The sequence below is a fragment of the Giraffa tippelskirchi genome, chromosome 12, assembly GCF_054371585.1.
Source record: "Giraffa tippelskirchi isolate mGirTip1 chromosome 12, T2T-mGirTip1v1.2.pri, whole genome shotgun sequence".
NCBI lineage: Eukaryota > Metazoa > Chordata > Mammalia > Artiodactyla > Giraffidae > Giraffa > Giraffa tippelskirchi.
In genome coordinates, this window is record NC_137286.1 from 35,226,777 (window position 1) to 35,254,772 (window position 27,996).

At 39.4% G+C, this 27,996-nt stretch overlaps 1 protein-coding gene across 2 annotated transcripts; it reads left to right on the forward strand.

The window, feature by feature from the left end:
• On the forward strand, positions 1 to 26,749 carry TSPAN3 (tetraspanin 3). Of its 2 annotated transcripts, XM_081549550.1 has the most exons (7): positions 1 to 251; positions 14,036 to 14,227; positions 14,478 to 14,552; positions 17,650 to 17,751; positions 18,703 to 18,855; positions 19,113 to 19,196; positions 25,841 to 26,749. In XM_081549550.1, exons 1-7 carry the CDS (start codon positions 189 to 191, stop codon positions 25,931 to 25,933), a joined length of 762 nt encoding a protein of 253 aa, XP_081405676.1. In that variant the 5' UTR covers positions 1 to 188; the 3' UTR covers positions 25,934 to 26,749. The 2 variants fall into 2 exon arrangements, with proteins under 2 accessions (XP_081405676.1, XP_081405677.1); XM_081549551.1 differs by lacking the exon at positions 14,478 to 14,552.
• Positions 26,750 to 27,996: the final 1,247 nt, after the last annotated feature.

Consider the following 27,996-nt stretch of genomic DNA (forward strand, 5'->3'; position numbering starts at 1 on the left):
GGAGACTGCGGCGGCTGCGCGTAGGAGCGAGGTGCTTGCTGGGGCTGGGGTGCGCGACGGCGCCGGGGGCTGCGGTGAACGCCTCGGAGGCCGTGCAGTTCCCTGTGGGGAGGCGCCGTCGCCATTGCCACCTCGCTCGGTGAGCGCGTCCCGCTCGCCGAGCAGGGCCGCAGCCGACCGCCGGCACCATGGGCCAATGTGGCATCACCTCCTCCAAGACCGTGCTGGTGTTTCTCAACCTCATCTTCTGGGTGAGCGTGGCCGGCGGGCGGGAAAGGGCGAGGGGCCGGCGTTGCGGCCCGAAGAGGCCTCGGCTGAAGCGCCGGTGGGGACCCAGGCTGGGTCGCGGCTGGCGCTGAGAAGGTGGGGGAGAGACGGGACCCTGCGGCGGAGACCCGGGAGGGCCTGGCCCAGGAGGCCGCTTCGCTTTGGTTCCTCCGCGGCCGGGACGAAGACTCGGGGTGTAGAGGGCGGTGAGGAGAAACCCTCGGGGGCTTCTGGCGGCCTCCGTCTCGGGCCCGACGCCCCGGCCGGCGGGCTCTGTGCCAGGAGCCCGGCGCTGAGAGCCCACCCCCACCTCCCCCGACTTCCCCCCCGGAGCAGCCTGCTGGACGGTGAGCTCTCATTGCAGATTCTTTCAGGACGTCAGGCTCGAAATAGGATATTCCCCAAAGGGTCGGGCTCCGCTTTCTTTGTCAGGGCCCGGCGCCCCCGCGGCTCCACTGGCAGCCCCGAGGCGAGCGAGCGAGCAAACGGTGCAGAAGTGCGGGGACACTTCCGACTCAGGCGTGAGGAATTTTGCCTTAGAGCTCTTTGTGTGTGGAGAATTGGTCGACTGGTTACCAGCCCAGAAAACGGAAAGGTTTCAACTTGAGAAGCTAAATAATCCTGTGACCAGGAAAATCAATCTTATTTGTTTTGTCATGGGGGTGGGTAGGCTGAGATTATAAACCTTGGTTAAATATGACTCGGGTGTCACAAGATCTAGAAAGCGATGAGTTCACTTTCAATAAAAGGTGGCTTATGAATTTTTTTGGACACGCCCCCAAAGAAAGGGCCCTTTATAAAGCACTTCATCTTACATCAGGTCCTTATCTCGTCAGGGACTTTTGTAATAACCTGTGTTATTCCTATCAGCCTCTCCACCCTGTAGTTCATCTGGACCTTGCACCCGGATAAATCTTATTAAGCTTTTCTTCCTTCACATCACTTTACTTCATTTAAAAAATAAACACACACCCCTCCCCCAAAGCTACAGCAGTAGAATAAAGTTCAACGCCCTCCTGATATTGCAACCAAAGTCTTCAGATCATCTTTTCCTTCCTCACGATTGACCATGTTCTTAAACCGTGTTCTTAAACACCTGGACACAACTTCTCTGTCCCCAGTTTCCAGGACACTTCTTGAACATTTCCATTTCCCATCCTTTTGTATGTCTCCATTCACCTCTTTCCCACAAACATACCTAAATTGGAAAGAATCCTTTCCTTCTTACAACCCGGTTCCCTCCTCCCCTTGAAAAGGATGAAACTTTTCATATCCTGACTGTTGTAGCATAAAAGAATAATTACACATCACAGGGCACTTACCACACACATCTTTTGCCATAGAGTCTTTCAGGGTATGGTGTGATGGAAAGAATCCTGACTGAGAGTACTGTTCAGGATCACCCACGTTACATCAGGATTCCATGATTTCTTCTATTCCGTTTAGAGCAGTGTTTCTTATACTTTAGTATGACTTAGAAACCTTTTCAAAAGATAAAAGAATCTCCTAGTATCTCCAGATGAGAAACACTTTTAGATAAGAAGATTCTTAAGTGTAGACTTAGCTTTGTATCCTTTACAGTCCCTTATTATTTTTATGGGCATACAGTTTGATTTTGAAGGAGAATCTGTACTATCAGGTGACTTCTAGGCTTTTCAAGCTCAGGGACTGGAATTGTTAAACAAAATACTGGAAATACAGGAATCATTTTCTTTAAATAATTAAATTTTCATTTAAAATTGCAGTTTATTCAAAGATTCATTGATCTTTAGAAATTGTATAAGTATGTGTACTATTATTGGCACCTAGTGAAGAAGGTTATGTTGAACCTCGGTTGTGCTTTTCATGGTGGGTTCTTGCCAAGGCTGAGGTTAAACACCCTTTATCTAGGTTAGTAGAATAGTAAAATGTTTGTGAGGTGAGCTGTGATGAGGAAGTTAAGCAGACATGTAGGGGAAAAAATGTGGCACAGAGCAGGATTCATGTAACATAACTAAGAAGGAAGCAATATTAGATGTGTCTTCCACAGAGTTAGTAGTTTAGGGACCAACTGTTGGAATCTGAGATGTTGGTAATCATAACTAAATTTGAGTACTTTTTATACCCAGGCACTGTGCTAAAGCACTTTAATGGAATATCCTCATAACAGCCTCATTTGGCAGGGAATATTATGCTTCTTTTACAGATGAGGACATTAAAGTTTGCTTAAAGTGGCACACCCAAGGTGGGGCAGAGCCAGCCTTCAAACCCAGGGTGTCCTGTACTCTAGAGCCCGTGGTGTGAGAGCAAAGTGTGCTTTCAAAAGATTTGCAAAGGGGAAGGAGCTCTTTATGCAGTGTTAGACTCACTTGCTCCAAAACACGATTTTAACCTACAATTTTAACCTTGTTTAGAACTTCCGCCAGCATTTAAACTATTTAACTTGTCAGTTTAAAAAATTAGGTCATTATGAGGAAGTACATAAAACATGTCAACCTGTTCTTCCTGGTTTTTTATATTGCATTCTTCAGTTCTAATAGGTGTATTCTTTTATAGTGGTCTGTTCCACCTTTTAATACCTTAATGTGTAAGTGTAAGAATAAGCATTCCCTACATAGAGCATCTCTAACATTTATCTGGGTTCCCCTGGGCAGCGTTTCCCTCATAGCTCAGTTGGTAAAGAATCTGCCTGCAATGCAGGAGACCCAGGTTCGATTCCTGGGTCGGGAAGATCCCCTGGAGAAGGAAATGGCAACCCACTCCAGTATTCTTGCCTGGAGAATCCCATGGTCAGAGAAGCCTGGCAGACTACAATCCATGGGGTTGCAAGAGTCCGACACAACTTAGTGGCACCACCACCACTGGTCAGCGTTAGCAAAGATTTTTTTTTTAACTGTTGCATTGGCTCTTTACTATCAGCTGATTGTTGATGAGTGTTGAAGTTTAATTGCTTTGGCAACATATTTAAACTCTGCCTCTTAATATCTTGATATCCTGGTTCAGTTGGCAGTTTGTTCAGTGAGTTGTGATGTGGAAATAGATACGTACTTGAAACGCTTAGAATCGGCATCAGCCAAAGTTGTTAATGTTGACTTGGTGTAGATTATTTGGACAGTACAGTCTAAGAAAATTACTGTGGAAAGGCACAGACAAAGGGGAAACAGTGGTTTCTAAAGTCCTTAAGCTTGTCTTAGTGGAAATTGAGAGCTCATCACCAAATTCCAAAATATTAGGGCTTGTAGCATGAAAGGTAATTTTGGACAAGTGAAGGGATCTACAACTTGGATCTCTTTGTTTTTTACAGAGTGACATAGCTTTAAATGTAAGTTTATTAGTGCTAGTAGTGCTAGACCCATGATGATTTTTGGAAGACAAAAGTGTTTAGTTACTAAATTTTGAAGGCTATTAGAATAAACAGTCATTAACCTCTTCTCTAAACTGCACTTTTGCTCCAAGGTCAGACAAGAGCCTTAATTCAGTGGGTCATTTGACCTGACCTGGGAGGCCTCATCTAAAACAAGTTTAAATCATTACTTGATAATTTCAGGTTTTATTCTGTTCAGTTAATTGAGTACTTAATAAAGTCCCATGTTATACAAATTACCTTTACTTTTTCTACCCTAGAAGAAGAGTCAATTGGCCAGTGTTTATTTTGCTCACACATATCTTAGGCATTATAGAGACTGTAAAAGAAAGCTTTGTCCATGCTTGCAGAATTTCTAGTCTGGCACATCTGCTTAGGGTGTTGTTTTTCATTAGTATGAAAGGCCATAGTAAGCTAAAAACGGCTGTGGAGTAGGAAATACCAGAAGGTTAAACACCTTTTAAAAGCTTTTGGAAACAACTTTAGAATGTGGCAGCTTCACTAATCATTTATTCATAGGAAATACAAATCCTATTTAAAAGCCTTATTTAAGCTTTGAAATTTGTCTTATCTTAAAAAAAGTTTCACGTTGCATTTCCCTCTGTGAATACATAAAATTAAGGAAATGTGCTTTGTTAAGCAGATACTACACAAATGTTTAAGCACCCACTTTTTGCTTATATTACTGATAAAGTGGTGGAAAAGTGAAGATCTCTGTTCTTACAGAGCTTTACAGGACAGACAGTTAAAAATAAGCAAGAAAAATAACAGATAGTGATATGTTATGCAGAGAATTAAGACAGAATGATGTGATAGAGTGATTAGGTGGCTGCTTTAGGTTGGCAAAGAAGTCTTCTCCAAAGAGGTGAAATTTAATCTGGAATATGTGAAGGAACAGATGTTGGGGTGATTTGGAGGAAATGGGGGACATTTAAGACAAGGAACCGCCTACAGGCCCTAAGGCAAATTTGATGTGTTGAAATTACCAAAAGAAGTTTTAGCTATACCTTCATGCTTTTGTTTAAAAGATAAAAATTTATAATGAAATATTTCATTATAAATGAAGAAAAACTGCTTGTCACACATCTCCATATACATATTTTGTGTTTTCTAGCACATCTTGCACATTCGAGTTGAGAATATGATACTTTAAAACTGGATCCTTCATCTAACATCCTGGAATTTGTTTCTCTACCTTTTGTATTCCCATCTTCACAAGTGACTGCTCCGACAAAGAATATGTCATTGGAGCACACCTTCAGCTAACAGATTTCTTTTTTCATAGTTGTTTCTCAGTTTACTAGAAGAAAAGCAAGTTATGGTATATAACAGGAGACCTATTTCTTGTCTTTGACAGTTAAGAAAATGAATTACTTCCAGTCTTACTGCACTCTCAATCATCTGTCCACTGGACCAAGTACCTTGTGGCTGTGAGTTATTAACTGAAAGAACTCAAAGCAGTGGGAATGTAGGACTCTTTTTAATTGACAATTTAAGAAATAGGTTGTTTATTACCTTTTTAAGGTATTTACCATGCTTTGAAATATTTCAATGAATTTTATTCCATAAGATCCAACATTAGGAATTTTGCAAAAAATTTATTCCATAAAATTTATACTTCCATCAAACAAGTATACCCTAAGACTCATTCACTCAGTAAATACTTGCTGAATATCTGTGCTTTACCTGTTTGAGAAATGCAAAAGGTATAGTTCCTGCTTTCTAACAGCTTATAGGAAGAGGGGTCAGACAGACAGGCAAAATCATTTAATGTTCTATTGAATTTAATTTCTAGCCGCTCCTCTCCCTCCCCCTTTCACATGGACAGTCTCAAATCTTCCTTTAAAAATGTCATCTCTTTCCTCCCTCCCCCTCTTTAATAGTGGTAGAGCCAGTAGCTGAGAAAAATTATTTGCATTGATGTATTTGTTTTTGACTTACTAAAAGGAAATTTATAGTAAATGCTGACATACTGTATTTTACATTGTTGTTGCTATTGATTAAACACATAACCCAAGCAAAGGCAGACTCTCCTGTTATGAAGCTGAAACACCTCAGGCTCCAGTAGTAATAACTGACTCTTTACAGTTAGAGTAGGGTATGAGGATAGAGAGTCTCAAAGAAAAATGTGTATTTAAATACTCTGAAAATACTCTTTCAGTTGACCCCTGGAGCCTTGCAGTCTGAAAATGTCTAATTTCCATGCTGTTACAATAGTTTGACTGTGGCAGTTGCAGATCTCCAGTTTCATTGCTGCCTGAATGTTTTGGGTTTTTCAACTGAGAGATAGAAATTGGATTAAATAGAAAAATTTTGTTAAGCTAGATAAACAATGATTATAAAAAGTCAAATACAGAAAAAGTGAAAATAGGACAGAAGTGAGGAACATGACCTTTGGAATATCTTCAGAGTAATATTGGTTTAAAGGATTAAAATATACTTTCTTTAAGAATAATGGCAATAATGATAGTGATATTGATAATGAAGGAAGAAGTGGCTTATTGTCAAAATTTTACACCTCAAAGTAGGGTTTTGTTTTACTTGTCTCCTTGATAGGTGATATTTATGGGGGGAAAAGATGTGTACTGAAATGATCAGAATTGTGTTAAGTAGTCAGAAAACATCTAAAGATGAGTCAAAGCCAGGCAGACCCAAGAGAAGTCATAAACAGGCAAGATTGGCAGAGGTGCCTAAAACATTTGGGATTGAAGAGATTCCTATTTTATGTTTTGGTTAAGGACAGATTTAAGAATTCGTTTGTTAAAGAACAACAAAGTCTCAATTTCAGATACAATTTTAAATATTGAATTTCATGATTCTGCAAATATATATTTCGTTTTTAAAGAAGACACTAAAAAATATTTTAGTATTACCATAATTTCACCACCAAGAGACAACCAGTATTAACATTTTGGTGCTTATAAATATCCATGCATAAGTGTTTTTTTCCCTAACATACCACAAGCGTGTTACTAAATTATGCTTCAACATAGTTAAGGGCTATAATGCAAATATACCTCTGGATGCTTGGGTTTTTTCTTTTGTGTGTGTGTATAGTATTCCTTTTTTATTTTTATTTATTTATTTTTTAATTAATTAATTTTTTATTGAAGGATAATTGCTTTACAGACTTTTGCTGTTTTCTGTCAAACTTCAACATGATCTTTTGTTTTTGCTATTATAATTTTGTTATTGTAACATTTTGATGAATGCACCTTCTACAAATCTTTTGTTTCCATCTGACCTCCTTTCTTAAGAATAGACTCCTAGAAGTACAGTTAATAGGTGCAAAAGCATAAATGCTGAGGCTAATGATGTGTTGCCAGATTGTGTTCAATAAAGATTCATATACTCCTGAGGGCTCTTCTCTCTGTATCCTTACATATCTTTGAATACTGCTTGTCTTTATTATTGACCAGTTTGTTATGGAGAAAATGATATGTTTAATAGCTTCCTAAATTCTTGGTTAAAATAGCTTTAATTTCTGTTAAGAGGATTTGAAATCTTTGGTACAGTAGTCTTTTTTTTTCTTGAGTGATAAGAGAAATATGCAGCATTGGACTTGGTAAAAGAGTAATTTTGTTTAGTGATACGAAGTATTTCATCAGAGTAAGTCAGAACTGAAACAACTATGTTTGACTAGAGAATGTTACGTAAGTAGTAGAATGCTGAAAGATTTAAGGTGATTTTAAGAAATCTATGGCTTGAGGGTGGAGTTTGGGGAAACTTTCAGAAATGCACTGTATAGGGACCTACCAGTGGTTAAGACTCTGCACTCCTAATGCTGGGGGCCCAGTTCAATCCCTGGTCAGGGAACTAGATTCCACATGCCACAGCTAAAGATTTCTTATGCTACCACTAAAGATCCAGCATGCTGAAATGAAGATCAAAGATTACAAGTGCTGCAACTATGACTTGGCACAGCCAAATAGATAACTTTTTTAACTTGGAAGATAATTGCTTTACAATATTGTGTTGGTTTCTGCTGTACAGCAACGTGAATCAACTCTTAAGTATAGGTATATACCCTCCCTCTGAAGCCTCTCTCCCAACCCCCAGTCCGACCCCTCTAGGTTGTCATGGAGCACTGGGCTGAGCTCCCTGTGTTATACGACAACTTCCCACTAGCGATCTGTTTTACACATGATAGTGTATATATGTCAGTGCTCCTCTCTCAGTTCACCCCACCCTCTTCCCCTATTGTGTCTACAAGTCTGTTCTCTACGTCTGCGTCTCTCTTCCTGACCTGCAGATAGGTTCATCAGTACCATTTTTCTGTATTCCATATATATGCATTAAATGTGCTGTATAGAATTACCAATGGATTGCTTGTAGGAGAGAAGGGAGATAGGTACATGAGAGACTATTATGACCATACAGAAAGCTCTGAGTTAAATGTTTAAAAATAGATACATAAGATGAATTCCTGCTGCTGTTTTTTCCCTCTCTGCTTTTTGAAATCTGCATTCTTACAAAGTCTGAAGTACACAGGGGTTTTTGCCAAGTCTTTCTATTTTTTCCTCCCAACATTCCAATCACTTCTGCTTTACCAATTGATTGTTGGAGGCAAAAATCACACAGAAGAAGTAGTTCTCAGTAGGTGAGAAGAATTTGTCAGACTCTGCTTTTAGCTGAATGACTTCAGATGGCCCCCTCATCTTTACCCTCTCCTGCAGGAAAATCACTTCTCTTCTTCTTTGCTTTATCTTCACCTAAATGCTCTGTGGGATGCTTCTCCCTTCACATTTCTAAATTTCCATATAGATACACTTTCACAGCTGAGCTGTTTCATCTCCAATTGTGGAATAGTCTGTTTAATTTTAATGTCGCCACATTCCAGTGGCGAGCTCACTGTGCTTGATGTGCTCCCTTTCATTTCCTATTTCTTCTTCTTAGAAAAGTAAAGAATTTAGGAGTTTTGTGGATTTTAGTATTTCATCATCTCTCTCAGAAGATTTGAAAAGTACAGAAACAAAACAACTAGTTTCTAAAACCAAAACACTGGTTTCTAAACTATAGAAAAATCAATCTTACATAACAATGAAATTTCTTACTTTAAAAGGACTTTACATTTGTATGTGGGGAGTGAAAGGGTGAAAGGATAAAGTGAAGTGCCATACTTCTGGAACTCATACTTCTAAAATTTTCTAACAGGTAGCTTTATTTTTGGAGGAATAGCTTGGTGTTGTGCAAAAGCACTGGCTTTCCTAAGGTTTTAAAATTTCGTGACAGCTTAGAACATGAGTATATTAAAGGGTAAAGAAGAGGGACTTCCCTGGTGGTCCAGTGGCTTAAACTCTATGCTCCCAGTGCAGCCGGGGGAACAGGGTTCTATCCTGATCAGGGAACTAGATCCCACATGCCACAACTAAAGACCTGGTGCAGATTTTAAAAAAGGATAAGGAAGAACAGTTTTCAGAAAATTCTTTTTTTTTTTTCCTATTGTTTCAGCTCTCAGCCTTTCCCTTAAATTTCCCTTCACTTCTTTGTAAAAAGGGTGAATATTTTTAGTATACTGTCCTCCACAAATCCTCCTTATAGGCTCAGATTTTCTCAGTGGTGACTAAAGCAGTTCAGCTGCTTCCAAGTTCTACATTTCATCCCCTTTGCAGCTGCTTTGTTGGCAAAGCCCAGAGCCTTTGATAGATCTCAATCCGAGCATGACCCTTCAGAAGAAGGATTTAACCCTGCTCACCTCTTAGCCTTTCTAATAGCCACAGCTCCTATGTTAAAAATCTTCATGACTGCAAGTCCCTAGTTAGGAATTACTTATAACCTTCCTTACATTTACCATATATGTTCCACCTGTGTTTGTCATTTGGATGGTTGGATGTCATTAAAGCAGTTGTGTATTGCTGTTTTTAGGTCTTCAGCTGTTGTTAGGACACCTTCTCTGTATTTTCAGAGTAACTGATGTCATTTCATAAGTTATTTATTATACAACTTCTATTAAGCACCATATATACATGACATTGGGCTTCAAACCTGCCTACCAATGCAGGAGACATAAGAGATATGGGTTCGATTCCTGGATTGGGAAGATCCCCTAGAGGAGGGCATGGCAACCCACTCCAGTGTTCTTGCCTGAAGAATCCCATGGACAGAGGAGCCTGGTGGGCTACAGTCCACATGGTTGCAAAGAGTCAGACACGACTGAAGCGACTACACACACACACATGTCATTAAGAGAAGGAAATTTAGGGGACATCCTCTATTTATGAGTTATTTGATTTATATAGTTTTGTATCAGCAATCACTGCAGTTTTTGCTTGATATGTGCAGCGACTATGCTGCTTCCCCCTGTATGTTGTCAAAATAGAAACATTATGTTCTCAACTGCACTGTGTGATTTAGATGTTGACTAGTTTGCAGCCTGGGAAAAGAAACTTCTCTCAAATCTATTAGAAAAGGAACAGGCAGCTTCACAAATGGCATCTCCTCCCTCCATTACATTCATTATCTGTCTGGGTGGAGGATGGCTGCACTGGAAGTGTTCACTTGGCCCACTCCCAGGCAGCACCAAGGGTGAGCCTTGTAGGGATCTCAGACTCATCATTTCATGTCTAAAATGGAAATAGTTCTTCAGTGTCCTGTGTTTCAAACTGTTGAGTACATATATCTTCCAGTTTTATTTTCAAATTTATGTAGCCTTTAATTACGTTTACTAGCAGCTCAAAGATGGAATTTATTTTAATTCAAGCCTTGTAAGAAACGAAGATTGCCTGTTAGAGTAAGAAAAGCTAAGAATCCAAAGAAAAGAGAGATGACTAGTGAAGACAGACTGGATAAAATTTGATTGCTTCATATATAGAATTTCTTCTAATTCAGTTAGGGGACTAAAAGTGTTTACTGTAACAAAATGTTTGTGTGGACATATGTGTGTGTGTTTGCATATCACACATATGTAGTCAAGAAAAAGTAGTTTTTGGTATGAGTGTTAAGTATTCCATATACTTCTGTGGTTAATGCACCCAGATTGTTAAACTGTTTCTCTTCTTTTCTCTCATTTCTTCCATCATCCCATAATATGTCCCCAAAGTAAGTAGGTCACTGAACTGAGGGTCTTTGAACAGGTTCAGTTGCTGTAAGTAAACCATTTATAAACTAATATATTCCAGATCTGATGGCCATTAAGAATTAAGTAAGCTAGTTGCTAAACCTTGTTCGAACAGTGAACTAAAATCTGTAAGATTGGACTGAAGAGAAACAAAGCAAATTCAAACCAAAGATTTATGATTGAGCTTGAAGGGAAGTTTCGAGGGAAGGGATGAGATGAAGTGTTCTCAATGAATTTTGACAAGTATCTACCAAGTGCCAAGAGCTGTTCTAGGTGCCGGATGGTGGTTCAGGGCTGAAAGACTGACGGACAAAGTTTGTGCCCTAAAGGCATGCAGAGATGTATATAGTTATAATTTCAACACTTGTGATAAATGCCGTTAGGGCTATGTAGGGGATGGTTTGTGACCAAGGGCACCTAATCTAGTCTGAAATGGTCAAGAATGGCTTCAGAAGAGGTGATATTTAAACTGCATCTTAATGGGTGACAAGGAGTTCCTAAGCATATGAAGAGAGCATTCCAAAGAGAGCAGCAGAGGTAAAGAAGTGAGAGAATACACAGTACATTTGGAATAACAGCTTTCAGTTGTTCAGGGTGCATGAGGGGTTGTGGAGTCTGAGCCCGAAAAGCGGGAAGGAACAGCTTAGTTTATCAGAGGCTTTACTTCCCTTGTCCTGATTTTAAACATGCTGATGCCTTGTTCTGGTTTATATTTTTAACAGAAATAACTGATCATATAAAGAACATATTATTAAGGGACAGAGGGAGGGTCAGCAAGTAAAGTTTAGGGTGAACAGTGGTAAGGCCCAGATTAAGACAAAGCACTGCAGACGGTTAAAGAGAAGTTAACAATATTCAGGTGGTGGTTTGAAAGTAAATCTGGGGCTTCCCTGGTGGCTCAGTGGTAAAGAGTCAGCCTACCAACTTGGGAGACACACATTCGATCCCTGATACAGGACGATCCCACATGCTGCGGAGTAACTAACCCCATGTACCACGACTGCTGAGCCTGGGAGCCCGTGCTCCACAACAAAGAGTAGCCTCCACTCGTGACAATTAGAGGAAAACCTGCACAGCAATGAAGGCCCAGCACAGCCATAAATAAAATTATTAAAAAATAAAAAAGTAAACCTGAAGGAGTTTGGAGATTGATGGGATATAGAGGTAGGTCACAGAAAGAGTATAAAGTAACTCTCAGGCGTTTGACTGGGAAAAGTAACTGGTGCCGTTTGCTCTGAAATACGAAATATGAGGGCAGATTTAATGGAGTGAGCAGGAAGGCAGCGAGGGTTTGAGGTAGGCTGAGGTCAGGGCGTCTGTGGGACTTCCAGAAGGGAATGTGTAGTTCTGAGTTGATGGTTTAGGTGGAGAGCTGCAGTGACTGGTGAAGCCATAGCTAGGCTAGCCCAAGGAGAGCCTACAAAATTAGAACTAAATAGGGCTGAAGGTAGAACCCTGGGGATCACTAACATTTGTCTGGTAAAGGAGAGTCCCTAAAGAAAATGAGAGAGCAAGCAGTGGGGCCTCCTGAAAGCCAGAGGAGAGTTTGAAAAGAATATGGTTTTTTAAAATTGGCTCCATTATTCTAATTGATGTCTCTTAAAAAGTCCATGTTATTATTATTTTTTAAGTCAAGTTACTTTCTCAACTTTCTATAAATGGAGTCTTTTCCTTCCAGATCTGAGTGATTCTACTTGCCTAGTGTATGAAAATATACTGATGATGCCCAAGTTTAGAGTCCCACAGACTTAAACTGCTTCCAGGTTGAGAGGAATTAATGATATTTCCAATATCATTGTGGAGGCTCCTTTGTAGTTTGAAAATTAATGATGAATGTGTTAATTTTAAAGAATGGTGAAATAATTCTTTTTATATGAAAGCCTCAAAGTGCTCTCGGAGAAGGCAATGGCACCCCACTCCAGTACTCTTGCCTGGAAAAATCCCATGGACGGAGGAGCCTGGTAAGCTGCAGTCCATGGGGTCGCTAAGAGTCGGACACGACTGAGCGTCCTTGCTTTCACTTTTCCCTTTCACGTGTTGGAGAAGGAAGTGGCAACCCACTCCCTGGAGAATCCCAGGGACGGGGGAGCCTGGACGGCTGCCGTCTGTGGGGTCTCACAGAGTCGGACACGACTGAAGCGACTTAGCAGCAGCAGCAAAGTGCTCTATAAATGATAATTCATTAAACTGATGTTTTAACACTTTGCCTCACGCTGTATTTGCTCATTCACATAACAGCAGGCAACACTGGGCTGTCAGCATTGTGCTGGCAAAATTGACAATGATGAGAGAAGAATGTATGTATTAATAAAACTGTGTAGGTGGAGCATAGTGTCTGCAGCGGCAGCTGTTCCATGACTTTCTGCATTCACTTTCCCTGTAGGTGCTCTAAAACTTTGTACCTCAAAGTGTAGTTCAAAAATCAGCAGTGTTTGCTGGGAGCTTATTGGAAATGCAGAATCTCAGGTCCCATCCCCAGACCTACTGATCAGTCTGCAGTTTAATAAGATCTTCAGGTGATTCCTATTCATGTAGTTCAAGAAACACAATTCTAAAGCATAAATAGACTTAAAGGGTTTGCAAGGGGCTTCCCTGGTGGCTCAGATAGTGAAGAATCTGCCTGCAATGCAGGAGACCCCGGGTTCAGTCGCTGGGTCAAGAAGATAACCTGGAGAAGGAAATGGCAACCCACTCCAGTATTCTTGCCTGGAGAATCCCATGGACAGTGGAACCTGACAGGCTATAATCTATGGTGTCGCAGAGTCAGAAACGACTAACACACACAAAGGATTTGCAAAGTTCTTTAGTCATTCAGCCCTCTAGCTTTACCATTTCACAGTCTCAACTAGGACAGCAAATTTTTTAGAAGTGGGTATCATGTATCATGGTTATTAGTTACTATTGTATTGTATTTCCCCAAGGCAAGAGATCAGAGTATAAATGCAGATTCTGGAGTCAGATTACCTGGGTTCAAATCCTGACTCTGCCACGTGTCCTGATTTCCCTGCTTGAGGGGGGCAGCCCTCACCTCTGTGTTGATCTGCATTGAACATGTAATTGACTACTGAAGGCCTTGGGGGGTGTGTGTGTGTTCATTCTTGTCATCGTATTATATACGGGATTAATGGTTTCTCGGTCCTAGATGAGCCAGAATTACCAAAGAGTAGATGGAATTTGGAAGACTTTTCAACTTTAGTAAAGAAATGTTCTTACTAATGAATAATTTTCAGCTTCACTGAAAAAAGTCTACAAATAGATTTAAAAGTGGTGGAAAATCTCATTGAGTTCTAACGTGCCAAGAAATAGTGGGAATGTTGACCAGCAGGGGTTGGAGAATTTTACCAGCGCTCTGACCTTGTTTTCTACAGGGAGCCACTGGCATTTTATGCTACGTCGGAGCCTATGTCTTCATCACTTACGACGACTATGACCACTTCTTTGAAGATGTGTACACTCTCATCCCTGCTGTGGTGATCATAGCTGTTGGGGCCCTGCTCTTCATTATTGGGCTAATTGGTTGCTGTGCCACAATCCGGGAAAGCCGCTGTGGACTGGCCACGGTAAGTTAGCTCTTCCCTGACCATATGTGTCGTCATAATATGTGGGAATATTCATTTGTGTTACTTGCTTGACTTGAGCATGAAACTCCATATTCTCTCTGGCTCTCTTTTTAATTGAAATAGAATTAGCACTTGTCTTAAACTTGTAGCAGTTATCTCAGATAATTGCTTTTTATCCAGAGAGTATTTAGAGCTAATTTTTTCATTTGTATTTAATTTTTGACAATGTTTCCTTACATTTTCCTTACAGTTTGTCATCATCCTACTCTTGGTTTTTGTCACAGAAGTTGTTGTTGTGGTTTTGGGATATGTTTACAGAGCAAAGGTATGTTGTCTACTGTAATTTATATGTTTTAAAAGGTGGTTTAAGTGTTTTGAGTGAAATAGAACAAACTCATTTTCAGAGTAAACATTTTCCTTTGCCTTCAGTTTAGCCACCACTTGAAAAATATAAAGGTAATTAGAAATCATGCGTTAGGATTTCTTGTCTCATTTAACATAACAAAGTTTCCTGCTGTCCTAGTTGTAGGTGGTGCTGGTTTAGTTGCTAAGTCATATCCAACTTGTAACCCCATGAAACTGTAGCCCACCAGGCTCCTCTGCCCATGGAATTCTCCAGGCAAGAATACTGGAGTGGATTGCCATTTCCTTCTCCAAGGGATCTTCCTGACCCAGGAATTGAACCCCGGTCTCCTGCGTTGTGGGCAGATTCTTTCCCAACTGAGCTATGAGGGAAACCCCTAGTTTGTAGATAGTTTTCTTTAAATGACTCTAGTTGTTGTTCAGTTGCTAGTCATTCTAGCTCTTTGCAACCCCATGGATTGTAGCACGCCCGGCTCCCCCGTCCTTCACTATCTCTCAGAGTTTGCTCAAATTCATGTCCATTGAGTCAATGGTGCTATCTAACCCTCTCATCCTCTGCTGCCCCTTTCTCCTTTTAACTGAAGTCTTTCCCAGTATCAGGCTCTTTTCCATTGAGTTGACTCTTCATATCAGGTGGCCAAAGTATTAGAGCTTCAGCATCAGTCCTTCCAATTAATATTCAGGGTTGATTTTCTTTAAGATTGAATGGATTGATCTCCTTGGAATTCAAGGGACTTTCAAGAGTCTTCTCCAGCACCACAATTCGAAAGCATCAATTCTTTGGCACTCAGCCTTCTTTATGGTCCTGCTTTCACATCCATACATGACTACTGAAAAAAACCATAGCTTTTGACTCTGCAGACCTCTGTCAGCAAAGTGATGCTTTTTAGTATACTGTCTAGGTTTGTCATGTGAAAGTGAAAGTGTTAGTCACTCAGTCGTGTCAGACTCTTTGTGACCCCATGGACTATAGCCCACCAGGCTCCTCTATCCATGGGATTCTCCAGGCAAGAGTACTGGAGTGGATTGCTGTGCCCTCCTCCAAGGGATCTTCCCCACCCAGGGATCAAGCCCATGTCTCTTACGTCTCCTGCATTGGCAGGTGGGTTCTTTATCACTAGTGCCACCTCAGTCTTTGTCATATTGTCATAGCTTTCCTTCCAAAGAACAAGCATCTCCTTGACTATAGAATGATCTACAAATGAATAATTGGTCAGCTGAGAAATTTGTTCAAATTTCCTTAGTCCATAGATTCCCTGCATAGATTCCCAGTTTTCTATTTTAGAAGAATTAAATTAAAGATTTCGTTTTCCATTGCCTCTTAAAAAAATGCCTTGGTCCTAGACATAGAAAAAGGTTACTGGGAGTTGGTTTTCAGTTGCTCAGTTGTGTTCACCTCTTTGCGAGCCCATGGACTGCAGCATGCCAGGTTCCCTGTCCTTCATTCTCCCAGAGTTTGCTCAGACTCATGTCCGTTGAATTGGTGATGCCATCTAACCATCTCATCCTCTGTCATCCCCTTCTCCTGTTGCCTCCAGTGTTTCCCAGCATCAGGGTCTTTTCCAATGAGTCAGCTCTTCGAGTCAGGTGGCCAAAGTATTGGAGCTTCAGCATCAGTCCTTCCAATGAATATTCAGGGTTGATTGCCTTTATGATTGACTGATTTGATCTCCTTGCTGTCCAAGGGACTCTCAAGCTTCTCCCAACACCACAGTTCAAATGCATCATACTGGGAGTTGCAACCCTACAACTTGTTCCTGAGGAATGAGGGGCCCTACCAACTCAAACACCAAGACAACTATTGTCAGCCACTCCCTTCTTGTCCTTCTTTCCTCTTTTAGACAACTATTGCCAGCCACTCCCTTCTTGTCCTTCTTTCCTCTTTTCTGGTCGTTTCTTCTTTTCTTGCTCCTTTCTTTTCTATTTTGCCCACTTTTGCCTTCCACCTACAACAGCATTTAAGGCTAAATAGGCTGCTTTAAATTAATTAATTTGGGTATAACTATAGAGCTCTTACGGGCTTCCTTGGTGGCTCAGGGGTAAAGAACTCACCTGCCAATGCAGGAGGCATAGGTTAGATCTCTGCATGGGGAAGATCCCCTGGAGGAGGAAATGGCAACCCCCTCCATTTCTTGCTTGGAAAATCCCACGGACAGAGGAGCCTGGTGGGCTGCAGTCCATGCATTAGCAAAAGAGTTGGACACAACTTAGCGACTAAACAACAACAACATAGAACCAATGCAAAGGTATTGTAAGGTTATTCTCATTGTAACTTATGGTTTGGAGTCAAAGACATGATAGGCTGATTTACTATTTAACCATTGCTGTATAAGGTACCAGACAGCTATGCTAAAAAAAAGAATGCAATGGATCATGCCTACAGTCTGCCTACAGTCTGGTTATCAATTTTATGATCTTAACCACGTGACTTATAAAATTACCAAATAGGTCTTATCATCTTAGAAGGGTGAGGAGAATCTGGTACAAGCAAACTTAATTAAATAGCAGTTTAGTTGCCACTCTGTTGGCAGTGATATATTTTGAAGAGTTGATTTCCTGATCGTTTTTTTTTTAATCTATTGATTACTTTTGCGTATTTGTCCAAGTCTATAAATAAACATTAAATAAGTAAAATATAATATCGGTATTTGTCCCAAAAGTATCCTGTGAGTGCTTTTTAAGTTGTTTAATTTTTACCTCCTTTAGGAAAGGAAAATGAGTAGGTCTTCTAAGAACCCCATTTGAAAAAGGAGGTGATATATTTATAATTTAGGACACCTATCACAGGGCTCAACTGCTTTCTCTGTCTTTCATAAATAGGTAGCCTGCCATCTTACACACAATCGTCTCTTTGATTGCTTTTAATCTAATGTAATATGTCTGACATTTTACCTGAGTCTGCCTGAAGGCAGGCAGGGAGAGAACTTTTTTTCTTACAAGAAATTCATAGCGATATCTCGCAACTTTACATACATGCCATTTAGGCATTTAGCTGGAGCCTTGACTCATGTTACTTTCACCAGTATTTTTGAGGGACTGGATTCTTTGTTTTGATTCAGGTGGAAAATGAAGTTGATCGCAGCATTCAGAAGGTATACAAGACCTACAATGGAACCAACCCTGATGCTGCTAGCCGGGCCATTGACTATGTTCAGAGACAGGTGAGTTCTCTTGAAGCTGATTTGTTTTTGAGAACCAATGGCTATTGAGTCAACATTAAACTTATCTCTGTTACTGTGTAAATTAGCAGTGTACCTTTATAGCCATGGTTAGCTGCATAATGAGTCCAATATTTTTACCTTCACCCTTGAAAAGTTTTTTCCACCATTTCCTAGCATAGCCAGATAAGCATCTGCCCTTCCCCCCAAAAACTAATTAGCTAAAGGGGTGATAATGGGCGAGAGGTTTATGTCACAGGAAAGTTGAGAGCCCAAATGAACTTTAGAGGAGGTGAGAAGTCTTTCACATACCTTTAGAAGACAAGACCAGCAAAGATAACAGACAAAACCGTAAAAAAAGAAAAATTATTGTAGACAATGTGAAACATACTTCAGGGTAGAATCATCTAGTAGATCTTTGTATCCATAAACTCACCTCAAAATTTATCTGCTTTCATCTTATTTCATCTATTTCAATCTTATTTCATCTATTACTCCCACATGTCTTTTGCTAGTTATAACTTAGAGTAAATCCCAGACATTTCAGACAAAAGATTTTAAATACTTTGTCTTTGGATATATTTAATTCAGAATCAGATGTTTAACAGGCAAAATTAAAGATTTTTTTCTTAGCTATAAACTACCCCTTGTTGGCAATAAGATTTTTCAAACAGAAGGTCTAGAACCACTAATTATACGTAGCTATTTAAATTAAAGTTAAAAATTCACTTCCTCAGTCAACACTAGCCACATTGTGAGTGCTCAGTAGTTCCATGTGGCTAGTTGCTACCATACTGAGCTTACAGACCTACAACATTTCTGTCATTGCAGAAAGTTCTATTGGACATCACTGGTCTAAAGTAGCTTAAAGTTCTGCAGTGCACAGAACTCTGAAGTTCAGCACAGGGCCATGTGTTCTATGAGGACTGATGTCTCTGTTCTCTTCTTTGTTAGCTGCACTGTTGTGGAATTCACAACTATTCAGACTGGGAAAATACAGACTGGTTCAAAGAAACCAAAAACCAGAGCGTCCCTCTTAGTTGTTGCAAAGAGACAGCCAGCAGCTGTAATGGCAGTCTGGCCCACCCCTCTGATCTCTATGCTGAGGTAAGTTCACTTTCTTGACTAGCACTTGAATCTAGCCTGGTAACCTGTTTTCTTGGTGAATTATCTCTACCTAGAACTTTTCTGCCTTCTTTTACTTGTCTTTAATGTCATTTAATTTTAATGTAAGTTATTTTCAAATGCATTGTCTTTTTCTGTCTTGTAGTTTGGCATTTCCATTTCTACCAGTAAGTAGTAATGTGTGCCTGCAGCTTTTCCCTTTTTAAAAAGACTAATGAAGATGACTTTGGGTGTTTCAGGGGTGTGAGGCTCTAGTTGTGAAGAAGCTACAAGAAATCATGATGCATGTTATCTGGGCAGCATTGGCATTTGCAGCTATTCAGGTAAGCACAGCTAGCCAGGGAGTTATCAGAGTGCACTGATTCTCCAGTGTTGACACCAAATGGTTTTTAACCACCAAGTGCGGTTAAGCTTTGTGTATATGGATAACTTGGAAGTGATTGAGGTACAGACACGAGTTTCGAACATCTGTTTCCTGTCTCCAGACATAGACCCAGAATGGTCCCAGAAACCAGAGATCTGGACGGGGAAACCATGGATGGGGGACTTCTTTTATTTTCTTGACTTGATTAGTGAGTGACCTGTTCAAAATACAGACTGTTGTCATAATGTACTCTTGGGAGGTGCTTTAGTAGAACTTCACACAATTGTTAAAAAAATCAAACTGCTCTATTTTAGCTTGGAGATGGAAAGCTTTATTTTAATTTTTTTGTTTCTCTTTCCATTTCTTGCTTTCCTGTCTCCAAGGGATTTATATGTTAATATACATACATCAAGAACTGGCACTACAGTAGTCTCTTACACTAATAGGAGCAACTTTATCATTTTACAGAAAAGACTGTTAAGTAAAAACTGAGGTTTAACCGCCCTAGTATTTGTGGATTTAGTTTTTTTAGACAGATTGGCATCAAGAAGTCTGTCATACCACTTGGCATATCTGGAAATGTACCATGTGTTTTTGGTAGCTGAGGGGACTTGTCCCAGCTGCTACCAGTGAAAACAGTCTTTTTCCCCCTCTTATTAATAGCTTGTACAAAGTAGCTGGTAATTGTTTTAATTACCTCTGACTTTATCAAAAACAAACAAACCCACACATATCCTTTATACATCATCAATTCAGTTCAGTTCAGTCGCTCAGTCATGTCCGACTCTTTGTGACCCCATAGACTGCAGCACTCCAGGCCTCCCTTTCATCAGCAACTCTCGGAGCTTGCTCACATTCATGTCCATCGAGTCAATGATGCCATCCAACCATCTCATCCTCTGTTATCCCCTTCTCCTTTTGCCTTCAATCTTCAATCTCATACCCACCTAAAAAACAAATAAGGAAGATAACTATTTTTCTGCCCAGTTAAACTACCTCAGGAATATATATTTTATCTTAGAGATTCTGTTAGAGGAACATTACAACTATTTGAAAATGATTGAAAATCTTTTGCATCAGATCTAGTTCTCAGAGTGTTCTTTAGTGTTCTTTTAGTATATTCTTGAAACATGCTTCAGGTCCAGAGAATCTATTCCAGCACATTATTGACCAGAGACATATTAACACCACAGGCATTAATTTCTGCAAAAATCCCCCAGGCAATAATGTGTTAAAGTTTTTATATCATTTAATTGCTAGATAAACCAATGTAATTGCTAATTTATATGTAAGTTGCTTGGCTTGTCTGCTCTCTGTATATTTGAACAGAAAATAGTGTATTTAGTAGGAAGTGCCTTTTAAAATGGCAATAAGGTGATTGTTTACTTTGCTGATATTCAAACAGCTCTGAAATGATTGATTAAAAAGCCTAGCTCTATTTGCTATAGTCTCTGCCCTTCTAAGCATTTACTTTGTGGCTCAGCATAGCAGTAATCTGTAGATCAGCAGGGATGTATTTCATATTTTCTTTGTGTAAACACTGTCATTTAGCTAAAAATAACGAAACATGGAGGTGGTGTCTTTACCCAAGTGAAATCCTGATCTGTGCATTTTTAATAATTTTATGTGTGGTAATAAAGCTGCATATATTAGCATGCAGCAGAAAAGCTTAAGTATATGATGCTTATGATCATGAAGTATGCAACATGTACATAGAAGGCTAATGAAAATCAACATTTCGATATGTCCGTCATCTACTTGAGCTTATTAACCAACTTATTAATATTTCTTCATTAAATATTTTTCAGTGGGGACTAATAAACATTCTAACCAGTCTCTTAAATATGCCTTCTCATACCATTTTATACTTAAATCACCATGGCTTAAATAATATCTGATAAAGCTTTGATGTTTCAAGTCCAGCAGAACTAAGTCAGAGATTGAGAACTTTTGCAAACTTGAAACATAGTGGTTTTGAGAATTTTTTAAATTTTAGTTTTAAGAGAAAAAACATCCATTTGCAGTAAAAGGATTTTCTAATATGTGTGAGTACCTGTAAATGTTTAAACTTTTGATATTCAGAATCTGATGTAGATTGGTGCCCAGGATATGGAAAACCTAGGTGAAGGCAGAAACAGCTCAAAGAGCAGTGAGCTTTTATACTTACCCTGATAGAGAAAGAGCTAGAAAGATGCTTGGAGATTCTCCAGTCCCTGTTCCCTTAGTTTTGAAGACCTTGACATTGAGGAGGAGCAGGGATAGCATGACTTATGACCATCACTAAATCTTGAACCTTGTCTCCATGTGTGTGCTGCCTCTGATTACAAATTGAAGAATTAAGATTCTCAAAAGATTAAATTCCTAAATTCTGTTATGAAATCTGACAGCAAATTAACACTTTAAGCTGGATGGAATACACAATGTAATTGCATTGAAAAATTGTTAGCATTTTTCTTCAGGTTCTAAAGTGGGGAAGCTCTAAGAGCTATTGCAGGAAACTCAGTTTTATTTAATGGTAAAGAAAGATGATTTTTGGTAGTGTTGTGAGTATTAAAACTATGTGCTGTCTCCTTTGATTTTGAATATGATTTGTGGTACTGTTAAGCTACATTTCATCAATGTTCTAAGACACAAAGGTGAATTTAAGATAAAATTTTCTCATAAGCATAATTTACCAATAAAAGGCTCTTGTTTGAGTATCGTGGGCCAGTCTAGCCCACCACCTCTTTTGGTGTGAGCCCCATTCATTTTATGTATTGTCCACGACTGCTTTTGTGTTATGGTGACAGAGTTGAGTAGTTGCCACAGAGACCAGTTTTGTCTTGGTTCACACAGCCTAAAATATTTACTATAATTGCCCTTTATGAAACATGGGCCCACCCTTGTTCTAGTCTTGTTAAGTGGTCTAGGTTTGGGTAGGACCAAAATGATCAAGAAAGAAAAACCTGAAAAGTGCTAGTTAATTGTTACAACAGGATTTTTTGATAAAAGACAATGAGATTTTAAAGATTTCACTACACCTTATACTATTTGTTTATTAGTCAGCAAGATATTTCACTTCTTTGATAGTAACCAGCCTCTTAAATGTACAAATGATCAGCTATAAATTTTATATTTCAACAGTCCGGTCATAATACTAAAATCTATATTTTTGATTTGGCAAGCTCTTTTACGTATCAGCTACAGGTAACGCTCTCTACAAAGGCAGTGTGGGAAAAAATGGAAATTATCAGTCCTTGGAGTCTCACAACGCTGGCACATCCTTAAGATGGAATGATCAAGAATAAAATTTTATAGAGAACCGCTTCCCAAGGCCATGTTGCTTTTTTCTGGTCTGTATGCCAAGTGTGAAGGAGGTTCAGACTGCTATTTCCTTCCTGCTTCTTCTGACTTCTATTTTAATTCATTAAAATGAGTTAAAATACATATGTAAATAGCACTTTGGATTGGGCCCTTTAGATAGTTAAAATTGAGTGGCTTAATTCTGACCATCTTTTGAAAAAAATATTTCAAGTAATTCTTCCTTACTTAAAACCAAAGCTTGGGAAGCTAATTCCTGAGTAGCTAAGTTTTTTTTTTTTTTAATTTGGGGAAAATTAATCTTAATTGTTAACTTTTTGAAAATTCCTTAATTGAAAAGCCCACTTGATAAATTTTTCTTCAAATGATACATATTTAATAAGAGGTGAAACGCCTGCTCTTGACCCCAGTTCTTGAGTCCCTCCTTGTAGAGGCAACCACTGTTCCCAGTTTCCTGTATATTCTTCCAAAAGTAGTTTGTGGTTAGACTAGCACATAAATATTTTTTATACAAATAGAAGTTTACAGGATGCAATTTTCTCCTTTTTTTCTTAAGATAATTGTATGAAACCTCCATTTTGAGAAACAGTGCAGACAGAATCTTTGTGTGCCTTGCACAGTTTCCCTCAGTGGTTAACATTTTGCAAAACTGTTATATGTCACAACCAGGACATTGGCATTGATACAATCCACTGGTTTTATTTAGATTTCTCATTTCTGTATGTGTATTCAGTTCTATACAATTTTATGACCTGTTTGGTTCTTGTATCCACCACCACCACAGTCAAGATACTGAACAGTTACAACACTATAAGAGTCCCACCTGGTACTCTTTTATAATTGCACCCACCTCCCTCCCATGCCTCCTCCCCCATGCCTCCTCCCCCATACCCTGGCAACCACTAATCCATCCTCCATTCCTAAAACTTCATCATTCTAAAAATACTATATAAGTGGAATAATATATGTAACCTTTTGTACCTTCTTAAAGACAAATTAATATGCTACCATGGCTATCTATAAGTATTCTATTTTTTTACCTACTTCATAATTTATTTGCATTAATGGGCACTTATGGAAGTGTTGCTATTACCGAAATGCAAGTAGTGAATACCCTCTGTATGTATGTGCAAAATCTATAGCAAAAAATTTGTAGCCTTTAAGTTGAGGGGTCAGAGAATAGGAATGACTTTTTGATAGGTGTTTCTAAATTTTTCTCAGAAAAGAGTGTTTCCAATGTCCAGTTTTAATTACTTTGTATAAAATACCTACTTTCCCATAATGCCATCTATAATTGTGTATCATAGAGCATTTTAATCCTTGGCAGTCAGTTTTTTTAATCATTTGCTTATGTATTTAGTAATCGTTTTTGCTGTTGGCTGGGTGTTATATTTGGACTAGGTGCAGATTACTTCTCATGACTTGAATATTGTAGGGATAAGTTTCATTGTAAGAAATCACACTGGAGCTAAAACATTTGTGATATTTTTAAATCTGTTGTTGGAGAATTTCAGTAATCAGTGAGATTTTAATGTAGCAAAGCTTTGGAAATGAACCTGTAATACTTAGTGATGGGGTTTGCACTGTAAGAAGTTATTGTGTAGCACTTAATTTTTTTTTAAATTTTTATTGGCCTATTTAGTGTTATTAAACAGACTCATTTCCAGGCATGAGTAGGATTTTATCAAGCTTATTGAGTTGTTTTTAAATCAGTACAGGTTGATTAAATTAAATTCAAGAAAAAAAAGGATACTTATTTCAGACCGCATTTTGAGAGTGCTGACTCCAGTAGAAGTTAGCCAGTGAAAGGAATGTGAGGAGGTGAGGATGGGAAGAGATCTTTTCCCCAACCAAATCAATAATTTCAGAGCTTAGCATTTTTATTGCTCAATTTAACATTGCCTGGGAACATAATTGTGTTTGATTTTATAGCTATTCTAAAAATGTTTTGATGTACAGTGAATGGAAATGTGTTTTTTTAGGAATTAGATACTAAACATGTCTAGAATTGGCTTAAGATATATAGTGAACTTCAACAATATCTACTTTTAAAATGTCTTTAAGGTACTTTGCACTAGTAAGCACTCAGCAAATGCTGATATAATGAAACTGATGAATTCAAGCAGGAAGTATATATCCCAAATGGGTAGAATAGAGGCTAAATAAGGGGAGAAGTTGGAGTGTGTGACTTCATCATGGAGAATTCAGACTGAGGACATCCTTTGTCTCTCTACGTGTGTCTCATTAGTAATCTTCCACTTCAGACTTTGAGCGTCTAGTTATAGATCGGGTTCATTCTGTTGAAATTAGATTGACCCCTATATGTACAAAGGGCCCTGCCTTTTAAAATCAAATAACTGAGACCTTTCACTCTCATTGAAAAGTTAGAACAGCACATTAATTTATTTAGCTCTTTAATAACTGTTTATATTTTGTAAGAAGGCAGGTCAGAAATTCTAGACTCGTTTCTCTTTAATCCAGCTTAATCCTCTCACTTATCTAAAATAACATGGCATGACTATTACTATTCCAGTTTGCTACCACAAGAGGATTAGGCCCATTAAAATGATGAAGAAAATGACCTTTAAAAAGCAATATGTATATAATACCACAGAGCCATCCTGGAGTTAAAAAATAAATAATTGAGAAGCAAAAACCTTCAAACCACACTTTTTGACATCAGGATTGGTTCCCCCTGCATAGGGCTTTGGGGCTATTCATATATTGGGCTTTTCATTCTCTGTGGATTGTCGTAAAGCCTGTCTCCCCAAAATCCAGAGGTGTGAAAGACCAGTGTTAGATTTTGTCATATGTAGTCTTGATCATTCCACTCCCTAGACCTCTGCTGTCTAGTATGGTAACCACTAGCCACATACATCTGAATTTAAATTAATAACATAAAAAATGCAACTCCTTAGTTGCACTAGCTCCATTTCAAGTGATCAGGAACCTCATGTGGCTAGTGGCTACCATATCTGACAGCTCAGTTACGGACTGGTACCATCATTGCAGAAAGTTCACTTTTGTACAGCCTTGGTCTGGATCAAGATGGGAATGGCACTAGGAGAGCCTGGATACTCTGCTCGCTTCAGGGATTATTCTTAGATGTGCAGCAGGGACACTAAAACTGGGTTCTTAGTTCCTAAAAGGATAATGTGTTCATTAGAAATTGCTTACTGTTCATGATTTTTTTTGATGATTTGAGATCTTGGAACTGTGAAACAGTTCCATTGCCAACAAAGAAATACACACTTGATATAAGAGGATTTTCAGCCCTTTTTCCCCATTGTTTTCTTCCTACAGCTGCTGGGCATGCTGTGTGCCTGCATCGTGTTATGCAGAAGGAGTAGAGATCCTGCTTATGAGCTCCTCATCACCGGTGGAACCTATGCATAGTAGAAAACTCAAGTCTGAGCTTTTTAGTCTTGTTCTGATTTGGAAGGTGAATTGAGCAGGTCCACTGCTATTGGCCTCCTGAGTTCATTTAGTTAAAGCACACGTACACAAGTGTTGGACAGAGCAGCTTCACTCTTCATTTGTCTCCCTTCTTACCTACCCACCTATGACTTTTTTTTTTCCTCTGTTCTAGCTGACTCTCCATGTCCGTAAGTGTTTTGAGTACGGCGGTAAATGTTCTAATCGCAGAACCGTTTGTGAGTTGCTTAGTGTGGTAGAATTAAAGGTTGACGTGGCCCTACTTCTGTCACCTCCAAGCATAATGGGACTGCTGCTGTAGTATCACCAGGTCCTTTCAGTCTTCACAGTGGAGAACTCTTGGCCAAAGGTTTTTGGGAGGAGGAGGAGGCAGTCAGCTGTCTGGTTAAAGTTAATACCAGATGGTGCCCCTCATCAGTGTCCTTTTTAAAAATATATACTATAGTCCAGTAAGATAGCAACTGTACAAAATGGCTAAGATAGATTTTAGAATCATACCTTGTGTATCTTGGTTCATCTTCAAAATCAGACTGATCTTTGAAACTAGCGGTTTTTAATCAAAGCTGGCTTTATAGGAGGAGTATAATGTATGCACTACTGTTTTAAAACAATTAGTGTGAGTGTGTGCGTGTCTTTTTGTATGATTGAGCCCATTCATCGTAAGTCTAAACTCGTTAGAAATAATGTACCCATGTAGACTAGCAAAATAGTATGTAGATGTGATCTCAGTTGTAAATAGAAAAATCTAATTCAATAAACTGTGTATCACCCCCTCAACATGTAGTTTTTAATTATTTGGAGACACTTCAATTCCAGAGCAGCGGTATAATGTTTTAAATGTTGGTGCTATCTGTAGTTCATTATGATTTGCATGTGGTTCAGTTATATCTGTTGCAAAATTCGAAAGGCCTTGGTATTCACAAAGCTACAAATGCTTTTCAGTCCAGTACATTCTGCAGATATGAAGCACCTGCTGTATGCATGGCACTGGGGATACAGTGATGGCGCTGTCCTCTTCTTCAAGGAATGTGGAGTGCTAGTATCAGAGAATTTACAAAAGCAGATAATTCCCATACGGTGCAGTGATTGTAGTGATAAGAAAATGGGGGCCTGAAGGAGATGCCTGGAGAGGTCAGAGGCAACTCTTGGAGGAGAGGCCCAAGCCCAGAGGCTAGATAGACTTTGTAGAAGAGGGTACACACGAGTGTGAAATGTGATGGAGTATGTAGACAGCTACAAGGAACTCTTTGTGCCTGGGGCTTGAAATAACAATGCTTGGGAAAAGAAGTGTGGCAGAGCCTAGGTCTTCTAGGTCTTCCTTGACATCCTTTGGAGGTCAGATTTTACTTGAAGGTGGAAGCAGCCATGTGTGAACATGGTAGTGGTGCAGTAGACCTGTCGTGGCCTCCCTGCGGCCGTGGGAATGGGCTAGAGGGGCCGTGCAGGCTTCAGTGAGGGGTGGCTATGGTAGTTTAGGAGAGAACTCAAGAACTCTTTGGAATGGGGCTCTGTTGGTGGAGGTGGTCTCAGGAGGAATTTGGAGTAGGGGAGAATAGTGGAATTTGATCGTTGATTGGATGGAGAGAAAGGAGAAGGATGGAAGGATTTGAGGATGAGTCCCAGGTTTCTGGCTCAGTCGACTGGGAAAACAGAATTAGTTGCAGGGATCGGGAGCCAGTAAGGATCATATCTAGGGACATGAGTTCTTGTACAGTTTTGGATCCATCAATTTTGAGGTGCCTAAGCACTACGCAGGTCTCTCCTGCCTGAAAATGGAGATGATGTGAGGAAGGAGAGTAGAGACTAATTTCTGTTCACAAAGTGCAGGTTAACCAAAACATGGCTGCTTTTAGAGAACTGTGGGAGATTGTGACACCACCCTTTTGGCAGAAAGTGAAGAGGAACTAAAGAGCCTCTTGATGAAAGTGAAAGAGGAGAGTGAAAAAGCTGGCTTAAAACTCAACATTCAGAAAACTAAGATTATGGCATCCAGTCCCATCACTCCATGGCAAATAGATGGAGAA

Coding starts and splice junctions, on each gene's coding strand:
- TSPAN3 (XM_081549550.1), top strand. CDS start 189: ATGGGCCAATGTGGCATCACCTCCTCCAAGACCGTGCTGGTGTTTCTC. Junction 14,553..17,649: donor GATATGTTTACAGAGCAAAG/GTATGTTGTCTA, acceptor GTTTTGATTCAG/GTGGAAAATGAAGTTGATCG. Junction 17,752..18,702: donor TTGACTATGTTCAGAGACAG/GTGAGTTCTCTT, acceptor CTTCTTTGTTAG/CTGCACTGTTGTGGAATTCA.